General features: G+C 42.6%; 1 protein-coding gene across 2 annotated transcripts; it reads right to left on the bottom strand.

Moving 5' to 3' along the window:
• Positions 1–18536, bottom strand: ptpn23a (protein tyrosine phosphatase, non-receptor type 23, a). Of its 2 annotated transcripts, none has more exons than XM_031756667.2 (24): positions 18309–18536; positions 16222–16296; positions 15330–15457; positions 14856–14932; positions 12217–12266; positions 11997–12128; positions 11802–11882; positions 11584–11715; positions 11440–11487; positions 10130–10186; positions 9822–9880; positions 9657–9736; positions 8333–8447; positions 8158–8223; positions 7788–7933; positions 6980–7297; positions 6384–6538; positions 5926–6257; positions 3232–5758; positions 2844–3028; positions 2635–2739; positions 2245–2383; positions 1809–1922; positions 1–1339 (listed from the first exon to the last, which is right to left on the bottom strand). In XM_031756667.2, exons 1-24 carry the CDS (start codon positions 18390–18392, stop codon positions 773–775), a joined length of 5772 nt encoding a protein of 1923 aa, XP_031612527.1. In that variant the 5' UTR covers positions 18393–18536; the 3' UTR covers positions 1–772. The 2 variants fall into 2 exon arrangements, with proteins under 2 accessions (XP_031612527.1, XP_039475683.1); XM_039619749.1 differs by having other exon boundaries at positions 18313–18536.
• Positions 18537–22815: the final 4279 nt, after the last annotated feature.

The following is a 22815-nucleotide window of genomic DNA, read 5'->3' as shown; positions in this document are numbered from 1 at the left end:
TTGACTGTCTACTGGATTTATTTCAGATTTTTACAATAATGAATGATTAGTGATTTTTTTTTTTTTAATTCCAGAAGGACAATTTTTGTAATATTCTAGGTTTAAGATATTTACAGTGTTACAAAGAAAAATAATCAACTTGTTAAGACATGCTGATTTGTATGCTGCTCTGTTAACATAAAAACTGAACTGTACGCACTGATTGAGTTGGGAGTGCCTCCACATGCCTGCAACTTCATCCTTTATTCCAGCCATTAAATAATCACAGAGCAGCCAAGCGATGTCACACCCTTGACGATGCTTTGATGCCCAACAGTGAGGCTCCTGTGAAAGTGGAGTGCATGCTGGGATTTTTTTTTTTTTTTTTTTAGATGAGGGAGCGCAGGTTTGGTGCTGAAGAGCAGACATTCTTCCATCCACCACACACGTAATAAGAAAAGCAGCAAATAGCGGCAAAGAATGAAGGAATACCAACGAGTGCATAGTGTTCTGGTCCCAGAAGCCATCAGTGATGGAAGGAGAAGCAAGTGTTTTTAGTTTCAAGCCTCACACCCCTAAAGCAGTGCAAGTACACCTTTCAATCTTCAAAACTGAACCCTTACAATCTGCCACTAGGCACATCTTGGTAATCAACCACTAAAAATATCTCCAAGACAATTTGTTTTTTGTTTTTTTTTTCTTCATCTTTTTAAAGCAGGATTAGAAAGATCTACAGGCCATCACTGACACCTGGTGGTAAAGTGGGTGAAAGGCAGAAATCTATGCTTTCATCTCAACGCTTGCTGAGGCTCCAGAGGGGATCCAGGCTACTGAGCGGGTCGTCTCCTTCGTCCCCTCGAGTTCCGTGGAGACCCTGACCTTCTGCCGGCTGCAGAAAGCTTTGTTTGGTCACCCGCTGTTTACCTCGACCCACTCCGTCCATGGAGAAGGCTTCAGGCGTCAGCGAGGCCAGGAGCTCCAGAGATGAAGGAGCTGGTCCAGAGGAAGCAGGAGGAGCCTCTGGGACTGGCTGATGGTTGGGTGCTGGCAGAGAAGAAGGGGAAACGGCATCAAGCCCGTTGGGTGGTGGTGGAGGAGAGGCAGTGGGGGAAGTGAGAGGTGGGCTTAAGGAGGATGGGGGCTGTGGATCTGTGGCAGGACAGAGATCCTGGAGCTGTTGGATGTCCCCCAGTGAGTCAAGAGCAGGTAAGAGAGGGCCGACCTGCTCCTCAGCCTCCATGCCTGCGTCCGTGGTACTTGGAGGCCGGATACTTAGTTTAGCGATGGTGGCTTGAATGGAGCTGATGGGCATGTCACCGCCGAGGACAATATCCTGCTGAGATTCCTGTCTCGAGTAAGGCTTCAGAAAAAGAGAGAGAGGTGTTTAAGAAATATGAATGAAAGAAGTGATGCAGAGTAAAAAACACCTTCAGTACCTCAACTAACCAGAACTCAGAATTCCTTGGGAACAATCAGGAGTGCAAAAATGTAAACAATTAGAGAGTTACAGTCAGATTAAAGTTGTGCAATTAGATGTGAGATGCTAGGGATTGGTTTTAAGAACCATTTCAGATGTCCATGTCTAGAAATCTACAATAGAGCTGAGTAAAGTTTTGACTGCATAGCTCACAGCACTGAACAAAATTGGCTCCAGTAATATAAGTATGTGACATTCTGTCACCTACAAGCTGCATGGCTATGGTTTTTCAAAGGATTATTAATCACACCCTACAAAATGCAGCAGCAACATATCTTTTCCTTTATGGTGCTTTGTGAGCCACTAACCAGTTGAACTTATTTGAATGGACAATATAAGAAGAGTGACAAACCTTTGTAGCTGCAGAGTTGGTGTTCTTGCTGCAGGTCGCGGTCGTGATGCCGTGGCGCTGAAGAACCTGCTCGGCATGCTTCAAAACAGCCTCATAGCAAAACTTCAGGTGGAGCTGGAGGCAGACCGAAAGATGATATAAAGTGTGTACTATATGAAGAGCTATTCATGAGCAGTGCCTGATTCATGATGTAATTTGTCAGCATAGTCACGTATTTCTATATTTAGAATAGGATTTTTGAGCAGCACTTTGCAAAGTCCTCTTTGCGACTGTTTATTTATCTCATAATACTTAATTAAAATTTAGGTTTTAAACTCCTTGAAATGTACAATCAGCTTTTTCTGTCGTCTATATGTACATTTTTGCGTATTGCAGCTTTAAACCTACAACAACAAAGAATCCTAAACACAACACCCGAATCCCATCTCTTTCTTACCTTCTCCTGTAGCATGTTCTTCCTCTGTTGTCTCATCTTCTTCACCAGCAGTGGAAGGTCTGGAATCCCGTTTCCTGCCTCCAGCTCCTGAACAGCTGCATACAGCAGACAGAAGGCGCCAGTGCGTCCAACACCCGAGCTGAGACAAAAGGTGGACAGATTGATTAACAACAACTGAGGTGCTAAAATGAATAACAAGGATCAAAACTTAGTTGGTCTTTTATCAGCAGGAAGCAAAAACAGTACACGTCTGTTATGTGTTGTCTACACTTGAAGGCTATGATCTGGTGGGCCAGGATCATTTACTAGGTAAATAAAGGTTCACATTTTCATGCATTGAAGAAATTCCCTGTATATAAATGGGACGGACAGCCACAGAAATGCACTCACCTGCAGTGCACAACAACAGGTGTATGTAAGGGTCTCTGGTGAAGGTAGTGTCCATGAACCTCTTGGATGAACCGCAGCAGATTGCTCTTGCTATCAGGAAGGCCCCTAATGGGATATGAAGAAATAATATTTGATGTACTGACATTGCATTGCCAGGCTGACTAAGAAAAGTCTTTATCTACAGTTTTTAATATAAAGAGATGACTTACAGCTCTGGCCACGAAGTAAACTGGAGATGGACAACAGTGCGCTTTAGGCTTTGGTCACGGTACTGCAGGCTGATCATGCGCTCCACATGTGTTGGTGTCATCTTCTGTGTTGTTAGGCTGAGTGTTATTGGTCCCTGAGAGAGTTGCTGGCCGCGCTCCGTTGGGAAGTAACGCCAAACCTTTCCCTGTGAGGATTTGGAAAGATGTTAAACACACAAACAACAAAGTAAATGAACTTAATGATGCGTAGCTTAATTTATAAAAAAAAAAAAGAAAAGAACCACAAAAAACTTGAAGTTCTCTTGTAAAAACATTTTTACACACTACTGAAAAAAAGTAATGTACAGATTATATACTTCCACTGTGCAAACTAAACTAAACTCTGTACCTTTTCCAGCTCCTGCTCCGAAACCAGCATGACAATCAGTGACACTTTCTGCTCATACACCATCAGCCAGAAATCTGCTGCTGTGCCGGTGAGCGGAGCCTGCGTGGCAATAAGGCGTGGGCAGTATGGTGACAGGTCTTCCACATAGCTAGCGTTAATGTAGTCATCTTTCCCTGACTGTAGCACTACACGGTTTATGTCATAGGGCATTATGTCCTGATGACGGTTCTTCATGGTGTAGCAGCGGGCAATAGCAATGGAAAGCTGGCGAGCATCTTTCTCCTGCTGGTCCTGTAGCTCTTTCCAGCGGGCATCCAGCACAGAAAGCCCTCCCTCATTCTCTGAGGGGTTCTCCAGGGAATCTACTTGGGCTCTGTAACGTTCTAGTTCACTGTGAAGGCGGGCGACACGCTCTGGGGCTTGGTATGGGTCACCCTGGATCAAGAGAACTCCCTGGGAGCTTTTCTTTCTACGCTCCCCATCCTGAGGGTCAGCTTTGGTGGGTTGGAGAACATTGGTGGGGGCCTTGGTGCCTCCCGGTTGGCTCTCTGGACTTGAGGACAGGAGGTCATCTGTGCTTGAGTTCTGTCGTTCAAACAGCGAAGTGGAGGGAGAAACAGCAGAGGGAGAGGGAAGAGTCGATTGGGCTGTGCCTCCAGGAGTTGGGGTTGGAGCGGGCCTCTGCTGATGGTTCAGACCTAGAGAAGACGGACCTGGAGAGGGTGCTGGGGAGAGAGAAGGTGAAGGGGAAGGTGGGATACTGTTGGGTGGCTGTGATACTGTAGGGCCTCCAGGAGTGGGCTGAATCATGTGCTGAGTAGGTGGGGCATGTATACCATGTGGGCCTATGGCAGTGGGTGGCTGTGGGGCACTTGAAGGTACATTAGGTCCTGGAGCTGGAGAATACATAGCTGAAGGCTGTGGATGTGTCATAGGAAGAGGAGCCTGAGGTTGTTGCGGAGCAGCAGGCTGTGGTGCCAGAGGCTGCTGAGGCATCATTGGAGCTGCTCCAGGGTAGCATACGCCCCCAGGATGAGGCAGCTGAGATTGGGGTTGGTTGGGCATCCGCATGGGCTGCTGTGGTATATTTGGCATGGGAGGCTGTCCAGGGTGATGGTGGTGCTGTGGGGGTAGTGTACTGGAGGGCATTTGAGGCATAGGCCCCCTTGGCAAGTGACCCTGAGGACCAGGAACCATATGGGGTTGTGAAACAGGAGGCATCTGTGGGTGCATTGTAGAGTGAATGGGTTGGCTCGTTGGGGGCATGTAGTTTTGTGAAACTGGAGGCATCGGCTGACTTGTGGGGGGCATTGGTGCTCTGGGACCACCTGGTATTTGCATCTGTGGGTGAGGCGGTATCTGCTGGGCACCGGGGGCCATCGAGACCTGTTGGTGCTGTGGTAGCATGTGTTGATGAGGGAGTGCTTGGCGCATCTGTTGGTTGGGATGGGGTGGGTAGGGTTGAGATGCAGGGGGTGCTGCTTGAGAAGATGGGGGTCCTGGTGGGTGTATACTCTGAGGTGGCCTTGGCATGGAGCCTGGCATCATTTGAGGGTGTTGGTGGGGAATATAGCCCTGTGGAGTCTGGTAGCCTTGGGCTCTTTGAGGCTGGGCCTGAAAGCCATTTTGTTGTGACTGTAGCTGACCTGGAAACGCCTGCTGGTACTGGGGAGGAACACCAGGCTGTTGGGGCATATATGGATGTGGGTAGGTTTGTTGGTTTTGAAGAGGATGAGGGCCAGGAACAGCCCTTGGTCCAGGCTGGTACCCCTGAGGGAGTGGTTGTCCAATCGGCTGGGGGTACTGCTGTGGATGCTTCTGCTGTTGGGACTGGGGAGTCTGGCCTACACCTGGAATGGGACCTGTCGGTTGGGGAACAAACTGGGGGTATGCCCCTATCTGTGGAGGCACAGTGTAACCAGCTGAGGCTGCAGGTGGGACAGGGTGGTGTTGTGTGGGGGTGTAGCTGGGTATAGGTGCCTGGATGCTGTCCACCGTGGTGGTTGAAGGTCGAACAGGGACAGGGGCAACATGGCCAGGTTGGGGAGCTTGAGGAGGGGGAGGCCGATAGCTAGGGAGCCCTGCCTGGGGTGGCATTTGTGGAGGCCTCTGTGGAGTCATCTGTGGTAGGGGCCCACGTGGCAGGGGTCCCTGTGCTGCATGAGTCCCTGCAGTAGGAAACTGAGCAATCCGTGCTAGGAGTTCTGGAGGTGGCAGGTTAGCAGGGAAGCGTGGAAGACCAGCAGCTGGAGCAGCCAGCCAAGGCAGAGAGGTGCCACCCAAGTTAGCACCAGGTTGCATGTAGGCATCAGGACCAGGCAGATGTGCTGCAGTGCGAGGGAGGGAAGGAATATCAGGAGGCAGGCTGCGGAGATCCTCAGGCAGGTCACCCCCCAAGGCCAAGATGGCTGCATTGATCTGGGCCAGTTCTGGATCCTCTAGGCCAGAAGAGGTGGAGTCAACATCCTTTGGCTTAAGGGACGGCTTAGCTGCCGTCGGCCTCGCTGGTGGCTTTTTCTGGGTCTCTCTGAGGAACGGCCAACACAAAGAGGACAGCATGAAAAATCAGAAATGTGGATAGCATTTGTCTTTTACAAGTAGTTTTAAGTTACTACTACATGAAGTACTATTGATTTGTTGACTATAATTAAAGTACTCAAAAGCTTTAAAATATTATTCTAAGGTCTTCCTTACTTTTCGAGTATGGGCTTCCTTTCCTCTGCCCTGGTCTGACACAGGGCCTTTGCCCTCTCCAGTAGACGTGATGCTTTGGCTTCCAGGTCATCGTAGAACTCTTTTCCCTCCTGTGATTTCTTCATCAGGTCCTCGTAGGCTTCATATGAGCCCACCAGTCCCTGGATAGTTGTGTTCCACTGCTGCTCAGTCTGGGTCAGGCTTTTCCGAACAGAAGCGTATTGAACATTGGCTTCGGTTAAGGCCTTCAAGATGTTTTCCTGCGCTGCGAGGTTCTGGTCGATGTATACCTTTACTTGTTCGTACTTCTTCAGCTGCTCCTCAAATATGTGCTGGAGAGACACAAGTTAATAAGTATCTCACAACAGCATTCATTTAGCAACTTATTTTCATTTCATTTCTCTGATACGCTTTCAAATAACAGTGTAACGTGGTTGCAAATGTGTTTTGCCAAACACCTTCATGTCTGCTCGCTCCGTAGTGACGAGGGTGGAGGTGATGTCATCCTGCTGGATGAGGTCACGGAGCTGTTTTTCCAAAGAGCTTCTCTGTTCCCTCATCTCCTGCACCTTTCCCAGGATCCGCTTCATGCACTGCAGACCTGCTACTTCCTCTGCATAGACACAGGTGTATGTATGTGTTTATATTCACAGTTTGACCAGTTAAAAAATAAACAATTAAGCTGTAGGATATCAAACAAGGCATTGTTCACTATTTTCTGGCATTTTTTTTTAAGAGAAAATAATTCCTTGGTCACTGGACAGTCAGCTGGCTTACTAATTTAAACTGATTAAAAAAAATTAGCTACTAAAACATATACTGGATTTTGTCATTTGACCTAAATCTTAAGATTTTCCAGGGAATGTGCAGCCCTGACTGCAACGCTACAATAAAAGTAATATACAGCTATGTTTCACATTTATATTAATTATCTAAACTTTTTAACTTTGAAGAGCAGAAAATCTTGGGTGACTTTAAATGACCCTAATGACTTTATCTGCTCTACTAAACCTTGCAAAATTACAGTAACCTTTCATTATCAAAAAGCCCCCACCTTCACTCAGCTGTGGCCGTGGCAGGGCTTCTCTCAGACTTTCCAGTGGCCCCCCCAACAGACGCAGATTGCTGATGTGCAGGTTCATGGCCCGGTGGAGCTCCGTGTTGGTAAAACTGGCCTTCTCATGAGCCTCCATATACTTCTCAAGGTCTCTGCGGATTTCAGCCAGAGCCTGGCTCTGGGCAGCTGGGTGCAACTCACCCACAGCAGGGCCACCAACTTCCTGGAGAGCTCGCTCACCTGCTTCATCCACCTCTAGCACATCTCTGATCTCTTTCAGTGAAGACTCCACATCAGTAAAGACACCGGAGAGCACTGTGCAGGAGAGGACATGAATAGTCATGAAAATATTACAAAAATTTTGGAAAAAAATGTGAGTTTTAGTTATCAAGAGATCATGCTTAATTTTGTACATGCATATTCGTGCAAACTATTATGGACACACACCACTCGGTAGGACAGTTAAAGGTCGGCAATATTTTAATGTTGTGACATGAAATAATCTTCAATTCAGCTTTGGATTTTCACTTCAGCTTTCACTTAAAATCTAGTAGGGACAGCAAATTATCAACAATGACCCACAATTTCACTGTTTGTCAGCAGATGACCTACTCACTGAATTGCTTCAATTAGGGGACAACTGTTTCATAAGAATGTAGCTTTTCTAAATCAAAGTGCTTGATTAAATTATTGAGCACCAGCTGCTGTAGCTGGGTAATCTTCACTGTGTAACCTCTGTGCACTCTCATAATAAAAGATAGCAACTGCAATTGTTAGGTCTGCTGTGCTTGCCTCTGGCACTCACCTTGCATGGACTGAATGAGGCTCTTGACGGTGTCAGGACGGACACTGAGGGCAGCGCACTTCTCCATCAGGACTGGAGGAAGGTGGTTGTACATATCGAGGTTGTCTACAGACTCTGGCTCCAAGCCTAGAGAGTCCATGAACTGCCTGCAGGAGGAGGCAATAACAGTTACCGAATACTGCAACAGAATCTTTAAAACAAAAACCCTAGTATTTTAAGTACTTTAGTATTTAATGTGAGTATCAATTAAAAGTTTTGCTGTACCAAGATTGGGGTCTTATTTAAAATTCAGCTGGGGGAAAGAGGGATATTGAGTAAGCCTGAGTTCACTTACCACTTGAATGCAAAATTAATGACACATCATACTCACTCTAGTGTTTCATTCTTGCTTTCAATCTTAGCCATCACATCCCTCAACAGCTTGGCCTTCTCTTCACTGAAAAAATACATAAGATATAAAAATGAACATGAATAACGTACAAAAATATGACTGTGGATATTTTCATATTTCTAGGGTGAACCTAACATCCACTGAGGGGGCCTACCTGTACAAAGAAGAGGCTTCATGGGCAGCCATGGGCACCAGTTTGGCAAAAAGGTCTGGTCCAGTGACAGTCGGGTCGGTGGGATTGACCGGCAGAGCTTTCACCAGAGGAGCACCTAGAAAGACAAAGAACTGTTCATGTAATAGCACAGATGAGTATAAGAGGAGAGCATCTAACCAAATGCATTCAAAAGAAGAGACTACTGTCATTTTACTTTTTAGCATCGCTTGTACCCAATTTTACTCTTACACCCCAAACGTGGGGCAACTTGATTCAACAAACATAAATTTGTCTTTATGAAATAAAATATTCACAACGCAGGAACTCCAGCAACTCTTAAGGGAAGAGGAACAACTTTACTGACTGGCCAACGCGTTTCGGCTTGTGGCCTTCATCAGGGTGTTGCTGTGAAATAAAAATATTCACAAAAAAAAAAAATCTGCGGTAACAGCATTTCAAATCTGAATATTTAAGAATGTCTGCAGTAATATGATAGAGTAAATCACTTACTTTGGTTATGGGAAAATTAACCAACCAAGAAAAATCAGTTTAATCAGTCAATAAAGTAGACTGATATAATGTAATTTGAAAAAACTATTCTGCTTGGCCACTCTGTTTCAAAACAGAGAACCATGTTCTGCCCTCAAAACATCGCTTTATTGCATTTAGTCATTAGTAGTTCTTAAACTCTCTCTCTGAGAAATTCTCGTCCTGTCTCTCTCCGCTTTCTGCTCTTTCCCATCACCTCAAACTGGTCGCAGCAGATGATTGGTTCTGCTGGAGGATACTTCCTATTAACAGCGAGTTTTCCCCCATAGGGGGTTTTCTAATTGTTGAAGTTGTGGGATCTTCTCCCTACAATAAGAGCACCCCGAGATGACCATTTGTGAATTAGTGCTATATAAATAAAACTGAACTGAACTGAACATAATTCAACTGATTGATGGCTTATTTCTCAAAAAGGACCTAATCTAGAATAAATGGTTGTCAACTTTTCCATTTAAATATAAAAACCGGCTAATATTAGCTTTGTCTGTGCATTACTGTTGGCCAGTCATAACTTGACATGTAAAACTATAACAGTACCACTTTAGAAACTACATATACATTAAAATCCAGGAGTTTTACTTAGTGAAACCTGATGATTAAAATAATTATATCCAAGGAAAACAGAAACCGAACACAGGCACGACACCAGGATAAAAATGAAGGAAGACATACAAAAACATATTCATACACAGTTTATACATATTTGCAAAACCCTATATGCAAAACCAGCTTTGCATGTACTGACTGAGCGAAACATACTGATGCTTCCTGTTACCTTTTACAGAGGCTAGAGTCTCCAGAGATGGAACAGTCTCATGATAAATGAAATCATTGTCCTTTTTGGCAGAGTTAAACCTGCAAGGTCAAAGAAAAAAAAAGCTCAAAAACCGCTGAATCATCATGAAGTGGCCATAACTGTTAACTAAGAGTTTTTGCTCACTTTCCACCGATAACATCCTTGGTGAAATTCAGGGCCTCTTGCACGCTGTCAGGTTGTCCCTGGTTGTAGTGGGATAAAAGAAGAATTCAGAACGAGTGACTGAACATCTTTTTTCTAAATCACACAGTGTGTTTCCAGTAATGGGAGGTCTATGCATCTGTGTGACGCATGTGTGAAAAGACAACTTCAGAAAATTTGGTTCTCCCAAAAACGTTTGAAGTTCAAGTGTGAAAACAGTTCAAGGAAAGTTCAAGTTACACTAAAATGACCTAAGCACGGATTGCCGGGAAGGTAGAGAGAAGAAGTACCTTGGCTAGTTTGATGGCTTCATTGAGTTTGTCCAAGGAGCTCTGCAGGTAAGCCAACTGTGGGGGAAAATGAGCATTTAAGCCATTTAACTGACAGAAAAATAAACATGACTCAACAAAACCAACTAAGAAACTGGTCAAACTAACTGAAACAGTTTTACCTCTAAAATTTAAAATGAAATTAACCATTGTGATACTAAAACGTCACATTTAATTCAGATTAAAAGAAACTATTAGTACTAAGAAGGAAAGAGTTTCTTTCCAGTGTCCCTGGATGTCAGGAAAGGCACAGAGGGGGCATGTCACTAATGTCACTAGTTCCTGGTGGCAGGATGCCAGTAAGGCAGGAAGTTCTTCATTCTTACATATTGGTTTTTAAACATAAATCTATAAGGTAACATAACTACTGTGCTCTAATGTGCCGCCACCAACCTCCACAAACCAAATGTTAGTCCTAGGTAATGTGATAGTTTCTCATTTTTACATTCTTACTAAGATTAAGATAAAGAATATCCTATCACCTCCTGAGAACAGTGGGAAAAATGTCATGTCACTGTCTTTACACACAGCATACAGACATGTTAAAAAAAAAGGTCAAAGAGTGTATTTCAAGAAATGCAAAACTATAGTTTTTTTAAGTGATGATGAGCTGGCATTTTTAGAGTGCTTGCCACTCAAAGCACTATGCGCTGTATGCACTTTAACCACTTTAAAATCACCAACAACCAAATAAGAGTTTTTCAAATGTGGGAGGAAGCCACAGTGTTCAGAAGAAATTCATACAGGCATATGGTGAACATGAAAACACCACACAAAAAGGCCCCATTTGATTTGAAGCTAGGACCTTCCTGCATTCAGGCAACATTGCTAACCACTGAACCAGCTTGCCACTCAAAGATTTATAGCACCAGGTTGGCTTCCATATATATGCTAACCAGGAAAAACCAGCTTAGGCCAAAGATCACAGCGGACTCGCTATGTTGATGTGACTGTAAGGAAAGTGATCAGCTGGAAACCCTCAATTTGAGCAATACATGTGCATTAGTAGAGATTATAATACAAAAATACAATTTCTAATCTAGTTAAAGAAAAAATGCATGTTTGTCTTTATTTCAGCTGAACTGTTACACAATTAAATAGATTAATAACATTAGAAAATGGGCACATTTCAAAATTATATCAGCACTAATTCCTCTTGAGGGGATTTTTAAATCATATCAGTAGCAATGCAGCAAAATATGACTGCACAAATATAAACCACAGCACCCTGACAGTGGAAAATAAATAATGCATCTGAGTGTTGGTCCTACCCGTTCTCCATACTTCTGCTGCTCCTCTGCCTGTTTTCCCATATGAAGCTGTTGAGAGAAGAGAAAGCAATTACTGAGACCAAACTCAGCACACACAAACAAGTACATACATGTAGGGAACTAATTTCCCCCTTAAACACTCACATGTGCGATAGAAGCAAAGTAATAAATCTTCATCTGAACCAGTTTCTTCCAGTCTTTCTGGATCTTTCCCAGCATGGAAGCCGTTTCTGAGTTCTCCAGAGCCCTGCATGCTTCTTTGTAGTAATCCACCACCTGCAACAACAGGGCCGCAGTTATTAGCATTTAATATTAAAATTAATGATGACTATATGATTCATATTTAATGGTAAGAAGTCAACCTGAGCACTGATGCGAGCAACCAGGAAACTCTTCCTGTTGTCCAACATGGACTTCTCCAGAAGACATTCCTGAGCCTGGCCCTGTGAGAGAGACCGATGTTAAAGACACTCATTTGTTTTGTGTGTGTGTGTGTGTGTGTGTGTGTGTGTGTGTGTGTGTGTGTGTGTGTGAGTACATATAGGTGTGTAATCTACCAGCATAAGGTTGATGTTGAGGTTCAGAATCTGGTGGCTCATATCCACACTGAAGTTGTGGCTGAAGTGGTCTCTCAGGTAGGAGAAGGCTCCTGCTGAGCACTGGAAGTGAGTGCATGACACCTTCATCCCCTAAAAATGAAACAGAGAGAGTCAGTGGGACTGTGTGAGCAAACAAATGGCTAGAATTACTCTGCGCCCATGTATGTGTCTCTCTTACCTCCTCAGATACCCTGTTGTCCATGGCTCCCAACATGGAGTGCAAGGCCCCTGCAGACAATCCACAGATAAGTTTGGTGGAATTTGTAGGTTTTGTTGTTCACATTCAGTAAATAATTGGCATATAAGCTGAAAACTATCTGAATTTCTCTGCAGTGTTCTTTAAAGGAAGTGATTTGCATGACACGCTCAACAGTGGCATGCCCCTACAGCATATACAATACGGTACTGAGGGGTTTCATGTACAAATTTAACATTACCTTCTGAAAATCTCGAACACCATGAACAAAAAGCGACTGTTTGTGTCAACCATAGAATTCTGAGATAAAACAAGTCAAAGCTAACACAAGCAAACACAAAATGCAGTTTCTAAATGAAGGTGTTTATTAAGTTATTATGTTATTACATAAATGTATGTTATGACTAGAGATGGACCGATCCGATATTACGTATCGGTATCGGTCCGATACTGACCTAAAATACTGGATCGGATTTCAGAGGGAAATAAAAAATGTAATCCGATCCATTAAATATCAAAAAAGCATCTCAAAAAACTTGCGACATGGCGTAACTCGGCTCATAACCGTAGCACATCGGAGCAGTATAGAGCTCCGATGTGCTACGGTCACGTGATAGAGCGGTAGCCTCGCTAGCAATCAGGTGTTCATCTCCGAGGAAGTTATCCCAGAGAGAAGTAAAGCGAGTGTGTAAGTTCATCTCTGAATGTTTGTAAAGCATTCCCGCGTTAAGCTTAACAACCGATATATGGAGCGACTGCCTCTTCTCTCTCCCTCCCTCTCCTGCTGCTACTTCAATCATGAAACCGATCAATGATCAGCTGATCGGCTTTTCTGTCACGAGTCCGTCTCTCTTGTTTGTTTATTCCCCACTTCGTGCCAGAAAGAGGAAACCAGTGAATGAACAACAGCAGCACGTTTAAGCTCGATAAGCTGTTGTTAGAATTTATTTAATATTACTTTCTACACCAGGATCCTTTTCTACGTAGCTGACGGCTGGTAACTGTGCAGGGGCGGCTCTAGCAAAGTTTAGCCAGGGGGGCCAATTGTGCCCCCTTTTCCCTGTTAATGCCCTAAGACATACTTTTCTTTCTTATTCTCATTTAAAATATCTAGCTTTTAATAAATAATTATCTGAATCTTACACCCAAAGTTTTAATCTGATGTAAAATGTATAGAAGTCCATTACTGTATATGGTAACTGTTAAGTCTAATATACCCTAGTAAGCTATACTACTTTTTCCTTTGGGAAGGTACCATCTGTGCAGTCTGCAGTTCTGTTGAAGAAAGATGTTGAATCTATTTAATTATTCTTGAAAAATAATTGATTTCTGTGCATTTTTTTTTTTTCACACTGCATCAAATTAAAGTTGATTATGTCGATTAAGCATCACAAGGTGGAGGGTGGGGGGTGGTTCCCTATTTTTTTTTTTTTTTTTTGCTGGGAGTTTGCAACCCTATTAGTTAGGTTGCTTACTCTTTAAAATACCAGAATAGGGAGGATGGGGTAGGTTTAAGTTTATTAGATTCATCAGTATTGCTGAACTATGAAATATTTTGGGTGCAGTGTATTTTTTGCATACAGGTATAACAGAATAGCTTTAGTGTTTTGTTTTTTTAACTTGAGTATGAACTTATACAAAAAGCAGCAAGATATTAAAAAAAACAGTTTTATTGATTAAGAAACACACTATATCAGATTCATATCGGTATTGGCAGATATCGGTATCGGACACAAAAAAGTGGTATCGTGCCGTCTCTAGTTATGACATCTTTGGAAAGTTGAGTTTCTCTCACCACACCCAGGCCTGATTACTGCCACACCTGTTGTCAGTCAAGAAATCACTTAAGTAGGACCTGCCTGACAAAGTGGAGTGAACAAAAAAAAATCATGAATTCTGCTGTCTACCAATACATCCTGAGGGAGACTGTCAAGCCATCTGTTTGTGACCTCAAGCTGAAGCGTACTTGGCTTTTGCAGTAGGACAATGATCCAAAACATATCAGCAAGTTCACCTCTGAATGACTTGAAACAAAAACAGAATGAAGACTTTGGAGTGGCCTAGTCAAAGTCCTGACCTGAATCTGATTGCGATGCTGTGGCGTGACATTGAAAAGGTGGTTCATGCTTGAAAACCCTCCAATCTGGCTGAATTCTCCAAAGATGCCTCCACGGTGTTGTAAAAGACTCATTGTGAGTTATTGCAAATGCTAGATTGCACTTGTTGCTGTTGCTTTTAACGACCAGTTATTGTGTTTTGGGGGTAATCACTTTTTCCCACAGAGCCATGTAGCTTTGGATTTTTTTTCTCCCTTAATAACAAACACCTTCATTTAGAAACTGCATTTTGTGTTTACTTCTTTAATATTATAAATATAAAAAATAGGAAATTACAAAAGTGGCAAACACTTTTTCACACCACTGTATGTAGCAATGTTCTCCATATACCTGATGAAGATCCAACTGATTAAAACATAATTTAACAAGCATTACAGTACTGAGCAAGACAGCATCAGGAGTTCTAATAAATTGCTTTCATGTTTTTTGTTTTGTTTTTTTAAACTGACATGTTCAGCAGCGATTACTTGTTACAGTTTATTACTATTATTGGCTCTGACTCACCCAGATTGTAGAGGATGCAGGCTTGCTCATAGCTGATGTCATCATGGGTGACTGTTTTTCCAGAGAAAATTTCAGTCCTGTTTTCCAAAGAAAATAGAAATGTATTTTTAAAGAGAATAAAATGCCTGAACAATATCGTATATTATTGATTTCTAAACCATAGTATTAGATGACACTGTATTTATAAACACTACAGAAAAGCTACTGTAGGACTGCATTAATTAAATGTAGTTGAAGTAAATCTAAATTAGAATTTAGCAGGACAGGTTCACACGCCTAATGTCAGTTCATTCATTTTATCCACATCCCAACATTCAGCAACTAAGCCAGTGTGCTGACACTGCTCTATACGAGCAAGCTGCAGTGAGCATGTCTCTAAAATAAGCTTCTCTGGTGTTCAGCAGTACAGACTGCAGTTGGATGGGTGTGTGTAAACACTCCATACAATTTCTGTGGATTTCTGTGTGTTATTACCATGAGACGGGTACTGCAGCCTCCTGGCCAGTTCCCATGGGCACTCGGCTCTGCAGATAATGCAGCTGGCCAAAGTACTTCCTCAGTGTGCTGCATCCCTCGAAATCCCTCGTCACATTCACTGCGCTCTGCGAAGCAGACACAAACATTGTGTTTCTGTTGTGTTTAATCAGCTACAAAAAATCCTTACTCTTGCAAAGATGCTGTGACCCAGCCCAGCAATGAATTATATAACAATGGGTTTCAGTGCTTAATGCTCAGAATTTATCATTTTCCTTGGCAACACTTCCAAAGGCCTCATTATGATATGATTAATAACTTGTATCAGAATCTTTTGTATTGAAAATCCCTGTCCACATGGAAATACTACTATTAATGTAAAACTGCACACATATGACTATACATGATGATCTTAACCTCATCACAAAACAGACAGTTTGTAGTTGTGATGCACTGGATGGAGGTTTCTTTTACCATCTGGTTGGGATTGTGATTGTTAAGGTTAAATATTAATGACTTTATGTGATAACCCAGTTTATTCATCACAATTTTATTTACACAGTCCTTTCAAGGTGCTTTATAGTGAAAAGTATAGACCCTGCAGTGTTAGAGAGAGAATCCCAATAATCAAAAGATCCCCTGTGAAGAAGCACTTGGCAATGGTGGGAAAGAAGAACTGTCAACAGAACACGGCGTCCTGCAACAAACACTATAACCCCGGCAATATCCCAGTAAGGATTCATAGTCATATGTGAACTATGCCTGGAAGTTGGGAACACTTAATTTCAGATGCCTAACAGTCAGTTTCACTATATTCAATAGCAACCCACATAACGATGGACAAGTCCGAGTCACAGAAATCTGACTGAGAATACTTTGACACAGTGCTCACCTGCCGCAGCGTCTCCAGTTTCTTCAGCTGTTCGTTGTAGTTGTCCGGATTCTCTCCATAGTTCTTTAAGATGAACTAGAGAAAAAGAAGCAGAAGCAAAAAGGAGGTGAATGTGCTGCTGAAAATTAGGTAAAAACAAAATTAAATGAAGGGTTAGATCCTAATACAGAAATAAATATATCATTTCTAATACTGAGGGTTAAATTGTTTAGAAAAAAAAAATTCAAAAGTCTTTGAACTGGGGCTTATTACTCATTATGTTAATCTTTAGTCTTGCGCATAAGCCAAGCACTTAGACTCTTGGAGCTTCAAGACTTCCCATCATGCTTTGCCAGGACTCACACTGTCCCCCATAAGCCACTACAATAAGCTTTAAGCTACTAATTGTCAGGTCAGGAGGTAAACAGCCCTGCAGATACACTCATTCTTCTACTAGTGCTTTTGTTTCAATTTTAATTCAATCATGGAAAGTTCACAATGACAAAGCAAGAAGACAGACACAGTCATGTTGTTACTCCTTCAGGCCAAATATGTGCTGTTGTGCATTAGTTTGGGGTAAACAGAGAAAATGTTGGCATTTTAGATACATTTTTAAAATAATGTTGTTTTGATCGACTACCCCTTATTTAAAGGCTACACTTTTAAGGCCAATAAAAATAATACAATAATCATTCTTAGTATTTTTTTAAAAAAACACTCTGTCGTTAAATTAAATCAAAATAAGTCTTACTATTACCAAAAATAATTACTAATAAGAAAGTCTGAAACGGCATCTCCACCTCCACAGTGGCTAAAAATATACTCCACACCATGTATGACGTGAATCCTTGGATCTAAAAGGATGTCTGGATCCAGATCAGTTTGTGACATTTTTGTGGAAACATCAAGATAACGTCTCTCAAATTTGCTTAGATAAATCTGACATACATTTGTGAAACAATGATCCCACAAGTGCAATTTTGTTCTATGCGCCATAACGATTTGCTAACAAACAAACCAAACCAACCACATAACGCCTCTGATTATTGTATTTAGTCATGAGGACAAAGTCCTTTTACGTGCATGAGGAAGACGTTTGGGAAGACAAATGAGTCACCAGATAAAGATGATACCAGCTTTAATAAGCAGTCAAATGATCTGGAGTTTAAATATCCGAGATGAGGTTTGGAAGCAGTAGGCCTAAAAAAAAAATCTGTTAATATTTAATTTTCTTTTTTTTTTCCAAGCTAAAAGCGAAATCCCTTTTTGACACCATACAGGAATAGGTTCTTCTAACACATGAAGGTTGTAATGTCGCCCAATAGGAAAAACAAAGCTTGGACTTGGATGCTCACATACACAAGGTTTTCTCCCAGAATGGATTTGAAGGCACCAAAAGAGGGCCCGAAACTTTTCGTTCTTCCTCTTTTTTAAAGGGTCTTTATCTTCCATATTTGTCCTCTATAATTTTGTTTGTTTCTGTTTTTACATGGCTTTATTTGTTTTTAACATGCGCTACATAACAGGATAGTTCACCTTTCTTACGGTTAAGGTAAGAAGTAGCGTCACAGGTGTAGTGACAACTTCCCCTGTGTATTTCGTTATAGAAGCTTATGTAAACCCGTGTTTACTATTAAGCAGGCTGGTAGTTTGAATAGTACAAACTGCTCCGCTCGCTCAGGTGCATGTGACAATGAGATCATTGTTTAATATTCTCATGTCGGAAGGCTGACTCGAGATGTAGGAGTCCTAGAAATACGCACATATGCCTTTCGCGTTGGCAGTATTTTGATCGATTCCTACAGAGCTAGCCACTTAGCTGAAAGCTAAATATCAACTTGAGTTTTTAGCTTATTACCAGCTAGCAAGCAGCTCGCTAACGTTAGCAAACAAAGGCAGTGAGCAGGAGGGGTTTGCCTGACACAGACCTTTGCTAGCACGTCAGCTACCCGTTCTGGAAAATTCTTTTACCCTCGACAGGTAGCGACAACTGTTGCTTTGAGTTATGGCTAGCGGCACCCTCTTGATAAAGTCATCCCTTCGTTCATAATCCTTGTTTGGTTGACTTTCGACCTCAGCCCTGTTGCTCCACTCCCCACCCAGCTCACCTGCCTCACGGACGGGCTGAACTGGAACTCCCCAGCCTCTTTCAGATCCAGCCAGATCATCGGCATCCGGGGGACCGCCTCCATCGCGGCCGAATCTACACGGAGCTGTCAGTCGGTGCGATGTCAAAATCCCGCTGACGAATTTGTGGACGTTAACGATTTTCCTGAAGATAGCTTTTCCCCCCCCAAACAACTGTGTCATGTATCCATTTACACTTCAACCGGAAACTGGGAACACACGTGACGCAGGCCTTCGATATGCTTGCGAGCGTTTCTGGGAAATGTAGTTCCTGAAGAAACTAGACTTAGGATATACAAATCACACTGGAAAGTAGCTAAAGTATAATTTTATAATACAGCCACAACTTATTTAAAACTTTACAACTAAATATTTTATAGTAAAAAAGTGAACCCAATATCATTGATTTTCTTGTATCAGAAGAAATGAGAAAGATACAAATTGCCATAGCAAGTGTGAAACTTTTTGGTTATACTTTTAATGATTTTTTTAATGATACATTTATATTATGTAAAGCTAATTGGTTAATGTAGTCGTAGTTTTTAACTTTTTAGTTTTAAAATATTACAGTAAATAAAAAAAATTAAACTACAACTGCACACTCATGTCTTTAAACTAATTGTTTAATTTAACATAAGAATTATTGTTTTAAGAAATAGTTTACAATGATACTCTTTTTTTAATGTTGAGCAGCCTATTGGTTATTTTATTTTCAGCACTTCACCAATGAGTGAATGATTCTCCTGGAGAGAACAGTGGTATGACAAGTGCATATTGGGCTGCAGATGCCAGGGATCATAATGTCAGAGTTCTGATAACAACCGGGTCACAGCCTGGCTGTTACAGCTGAAGCTGTTACAGATTAATTATGGAATAATATTTAGCCTAATCCATAATAAGATGCATGTGCATGCTCGTCTACCTCCATGGACCACTGATTGTTTTGTCTTTACATTGTATTGGACCCTCTCACCATGCAGTAGCACTGAGGCAGTAGAGGGCTGAAGCCTCATACTGAGCAGGAGAAATATTAAGAAAGTAAAAATAATATTTAAGCAGATCTTTACATATTCTTAATTTATTGTGGGCTGCCTACGTGTCCACCTATATCTTTCATACCTTATAGCTGTTATTAAGAAAAAAATAACATTCGCTAACAACATTGAAGGTCGGTGCCAATTATGATGCTTGTAAATTTTAAAAAAGTGCTAGGGTACCAGTTTGGCTCACTGTGTGGAACCAGTGACCCATGTGCTGCAGGTCTGATGCAGAGGCCTATACATATATATGTATATATATGTGTATATATATATATAAAAAAAAAACACCCAGCACGCCCCTGCGGGCGGTTTATCCTTCAAGCTCGGGTCCTCTACCAGAGGCCTGGGAGCTTGAGGGTCCTGCGCAGTATCTTAGCTGTTCCCAGGACTGCGCTCTTCTGGACAGAGATCTCCGATGTTGTTCCCGGGATCTGCTGGAGCCACTCGCCTAGCTTGGGAGTCACCGCACCTAGTGCTCCGATTACCACGGGGACCACCGTCACCTTCACCCTCCACATCCTCTCGAGCTCTTCTCTGAGCCCTTGGTATTTCTCCAGCTTCTCGTGTTCCTTCTTCCTGATATTGCTGTCATTCGGAACCGCTACATCGATCACTACACCCGTCTTCTCCTGTTTGTCTACCACCACTATGTCCGGTTGGTTAGCCACCACCATTTTGTCCGTCTGCATCTGGAAGTCCCACAGGATCTTAGCTCGGTCATTCTCCATCACCCTTGGGGCATCTCCCATTTTGACCTCGGGACTTCCAGGTTATACTCGGCACAGATGTTCCTGTACACTATGCCGGCCACTTGGTTATGGCGTTCCATGTATGCCTTGCCTGCTAGCATCTTGCACCCTGCTGTTATGTGCTGGATTGTCTCAGGGCATCTTTACACAGCCTGCACCTGGGGTCTTGCCTGGTGTGATAGACCCCAGCCTCTATGGATCTTGTACTCAGAGCTTGTTCTTGTGCTGCCATGATTAGTGCCTCTGTGCTGTCTTTCAGTCCAGCTTTGTCCAGCCACTGGTAGGATTTCTGGATATCAGCCACCTCCTCTATCTGCCGGTGGTACATACCGTGCAGGGGCCTGTCCTTCCATGATGGTTCCTCGCCTTCCTCCTCTTTCTTGGGTTTCTGCTGCCTGAGGTATTCACTGAGCACGCTGTCAGTTGGGGCCATCTTCGTGATGTATTTGTGGATGTTTCTTGTCTCATCCTGGACTGTGGTGCTGACACTCACCAGTCCCCGGCCCCCTTCCTTCCGCTTAGCGTACAGCCTCAGGGTGCTGGACTTGGGGTGAAACCCTCCATGCATGGTAAGGAGCTTTCTTGTCTTTATGTCAGTGGCTTCTATCTCCTCCTTTGGCCAGCCTATTACCCCAGCAGGGTACCTGATCACGGGCAGGGCGTAGGTGTTGATGGCCCGGATCTTGTTCTTACCGTTCAGCTGACTCCTCAGGACTTGCCTGACCCTCTGCAGGTACTTGGTGGTTGCAGCTTTCCTAGCGCCCTCTTCATGGTTCCCATTCGCTATGGGATCCCCAGGTACTTGTAACTGTCCTCTATGTCTGCAATGTTGCCTTCTGGTAGTTCAATCCCCTCAGTTCTGACTACCTTCCCTCTTTTTGAACATTTGTCAGATTACTGTACTTACTTACTACTGTGCTGTTACTGTACTGTACATACAGACATTAGAGTTAAAATTATGCAAACTGGGAATTAAAAGTTCTGTCTGTAAACAGTGTCACCTGTTAAAATGTTTTTTTCTGGGAACTAGTGGCAGTTTTTGAAGGCACTGTGTATTTATGGCATGTTCACACAATCTCTGCATTTTAAAATAAGTGGAGAAATTGGAGCTTTCACCTTTTTATTTTTTTATCTTTTTAAAACAGCCACATCCAGGATAATTTATATTTATGAATTAAAGGACTGCTGCTAATGAAATGGGGCAGACCCATCTCCTCTCCTAAAGTAAAGCTGACTGTGTGAGTGAAAGTTATGATCATTTACATTTCTGTTACCGTGGAGTGTCAACTTTGGCTGATTAGCTGTCATATTTGCAGCAGTTTATGAGAGAGAGCTGGAAACTCCCTAGTCTGTGACAAACTCATACATCATTCCCTTCTTGTAATTACATAAAAAAGAAAAACTTATGCAAGAGGACTTTTTTTTAGCCTGTAGGTTATGTTTATGGTAAATCTGAGATCTAGATGGTGACAGGAGTTCAGTCATAAGATGACAGAAGTTCTTTTGGAGTGGTAATTCAACAAAATATTACTGAAAGTGGGATGACAGTGTATAAATCATAGGAATTACTCCGGCTTAGGCTCTACACAAATATTTACCTACATTATAGGCGCTACCAGCCTTGAAGTACTTATTAGATCAGTAAAGGTGTCATGTAACGTCATGAGGCCTGCATTTTGTGGCTCTTAAGGAGATTTTTCAAGTCTGAGAATATAAGTCGGAAACATAATTTGATTTATGCTGGCTTCTTTTGAAACTACTAGATAGATAGATAGATAGATAGATAGATAGATAGATAGATAGATAGATAGATAGATAGATAGATAGATAGATAGATAGATAGATAGATAGATAGAGGAAGTGGCTGACATCCAGAAGTCCCACCAGTGACTGGACAAAGCTCGACTGAAAGACAGCATAGAGGCACTAATCATGGCAGCACAGGAGCAAGATCTGAGCACAAGATCCACAGAGGCTGGGGTCTATCACACCAGACCCCAGGTTCAGGCTGTGTAGAGATGCCCCTGAGACAATCCAGCACATAACAGCAAGCTTGCAAGATGCTAGCAGGCAGGGCATACATGGAACGCAATAACCAAGCATAGTATACAGAAATATCTGTGCTGAGTATGACCTGGAAGTCTCGAGGTCTAAATGGAACACCCCCCCTAGGGTAGTGGAGAATGACCGAGCTAAGATCCTGTGGGACTTCCAGATACAGACAGACAAAACGGTGGTGGCTAACCAACCGGAGATAGTGGTGGTAGACAAGGCAGCTGTAGTGATAGATGTAGCATCAGGAAGAAGGAACACGAGAAGCTGGAGAAGTACCAGTGGCTCAGACAAGAGCTCGAGAAGATGTGGAGAGTGAAGGTAACAGTGGTCCCAGTGGTAATCGGAGCACTAGGTGCTGTGACTCCCAGGCTAGGTGAGTGGCTCCAGCAGATCCCAGGAACAACATCGGAGATCTCAGTCCAGAAGAGCGCAGTCCTGGGAACAGCTAAGATACTGCACAGGACCCCTCAAGAAGCTCCCAGGCCTCTGGTAGAGGACCCGTGGTGGAAGGATAGACCGCCCACAGAGGCAATAGAGGAAGTTTTATTTATATATATATATATATATATATATATATATATATATATATATATATATATATATATATATATATATATATATATATATATATATATATATATATA

The sequence above is a fragment of the Oreochromis aureus genome, linkage group 11, assembly GCF_013358895.1.
Source record: "Oreochromis aureus strain Israel breed Guangdong linkage group 11, ZZ_aureus, whole genome shotgun sequence".
In the NCBI taxonomy this organism is placed as follows: Eukaryota; Metazoa; Chordata; class Actinopteri; order Cichliformes; family Cichlidae; genus Oreochromis; species Oreochromis aureus.
This window is presented reverse-complemented; position numbering and strand designations above follow the sequence as displayed.

Excerpts from the sequence above, each read along its gene's own strand:
- ptpn23a (XM_039619749.1), bottom strand. The coding sequence starts at position 18,510 with ATGACACAGTTGTTTGGGGGGGGAAAAGCTATCTTCAGGAAAATCGTT. Across the intron at positions 11,716-11,801 it reads TTGCTCGCATCAGTGCTCAG|GTGGTGGATTACTACAAAGA; the intron begins GTTGACTTCTTA and ends CTGTTGTTGCAG. Across the intron at positions 10,187-11,439 it reads AGCAGAAGTATGGAGAACGG|TTGGCTTACCTGCAGAGCTC; the intron begins GTAGGACCAACA and ends TTTCCCCCACAG.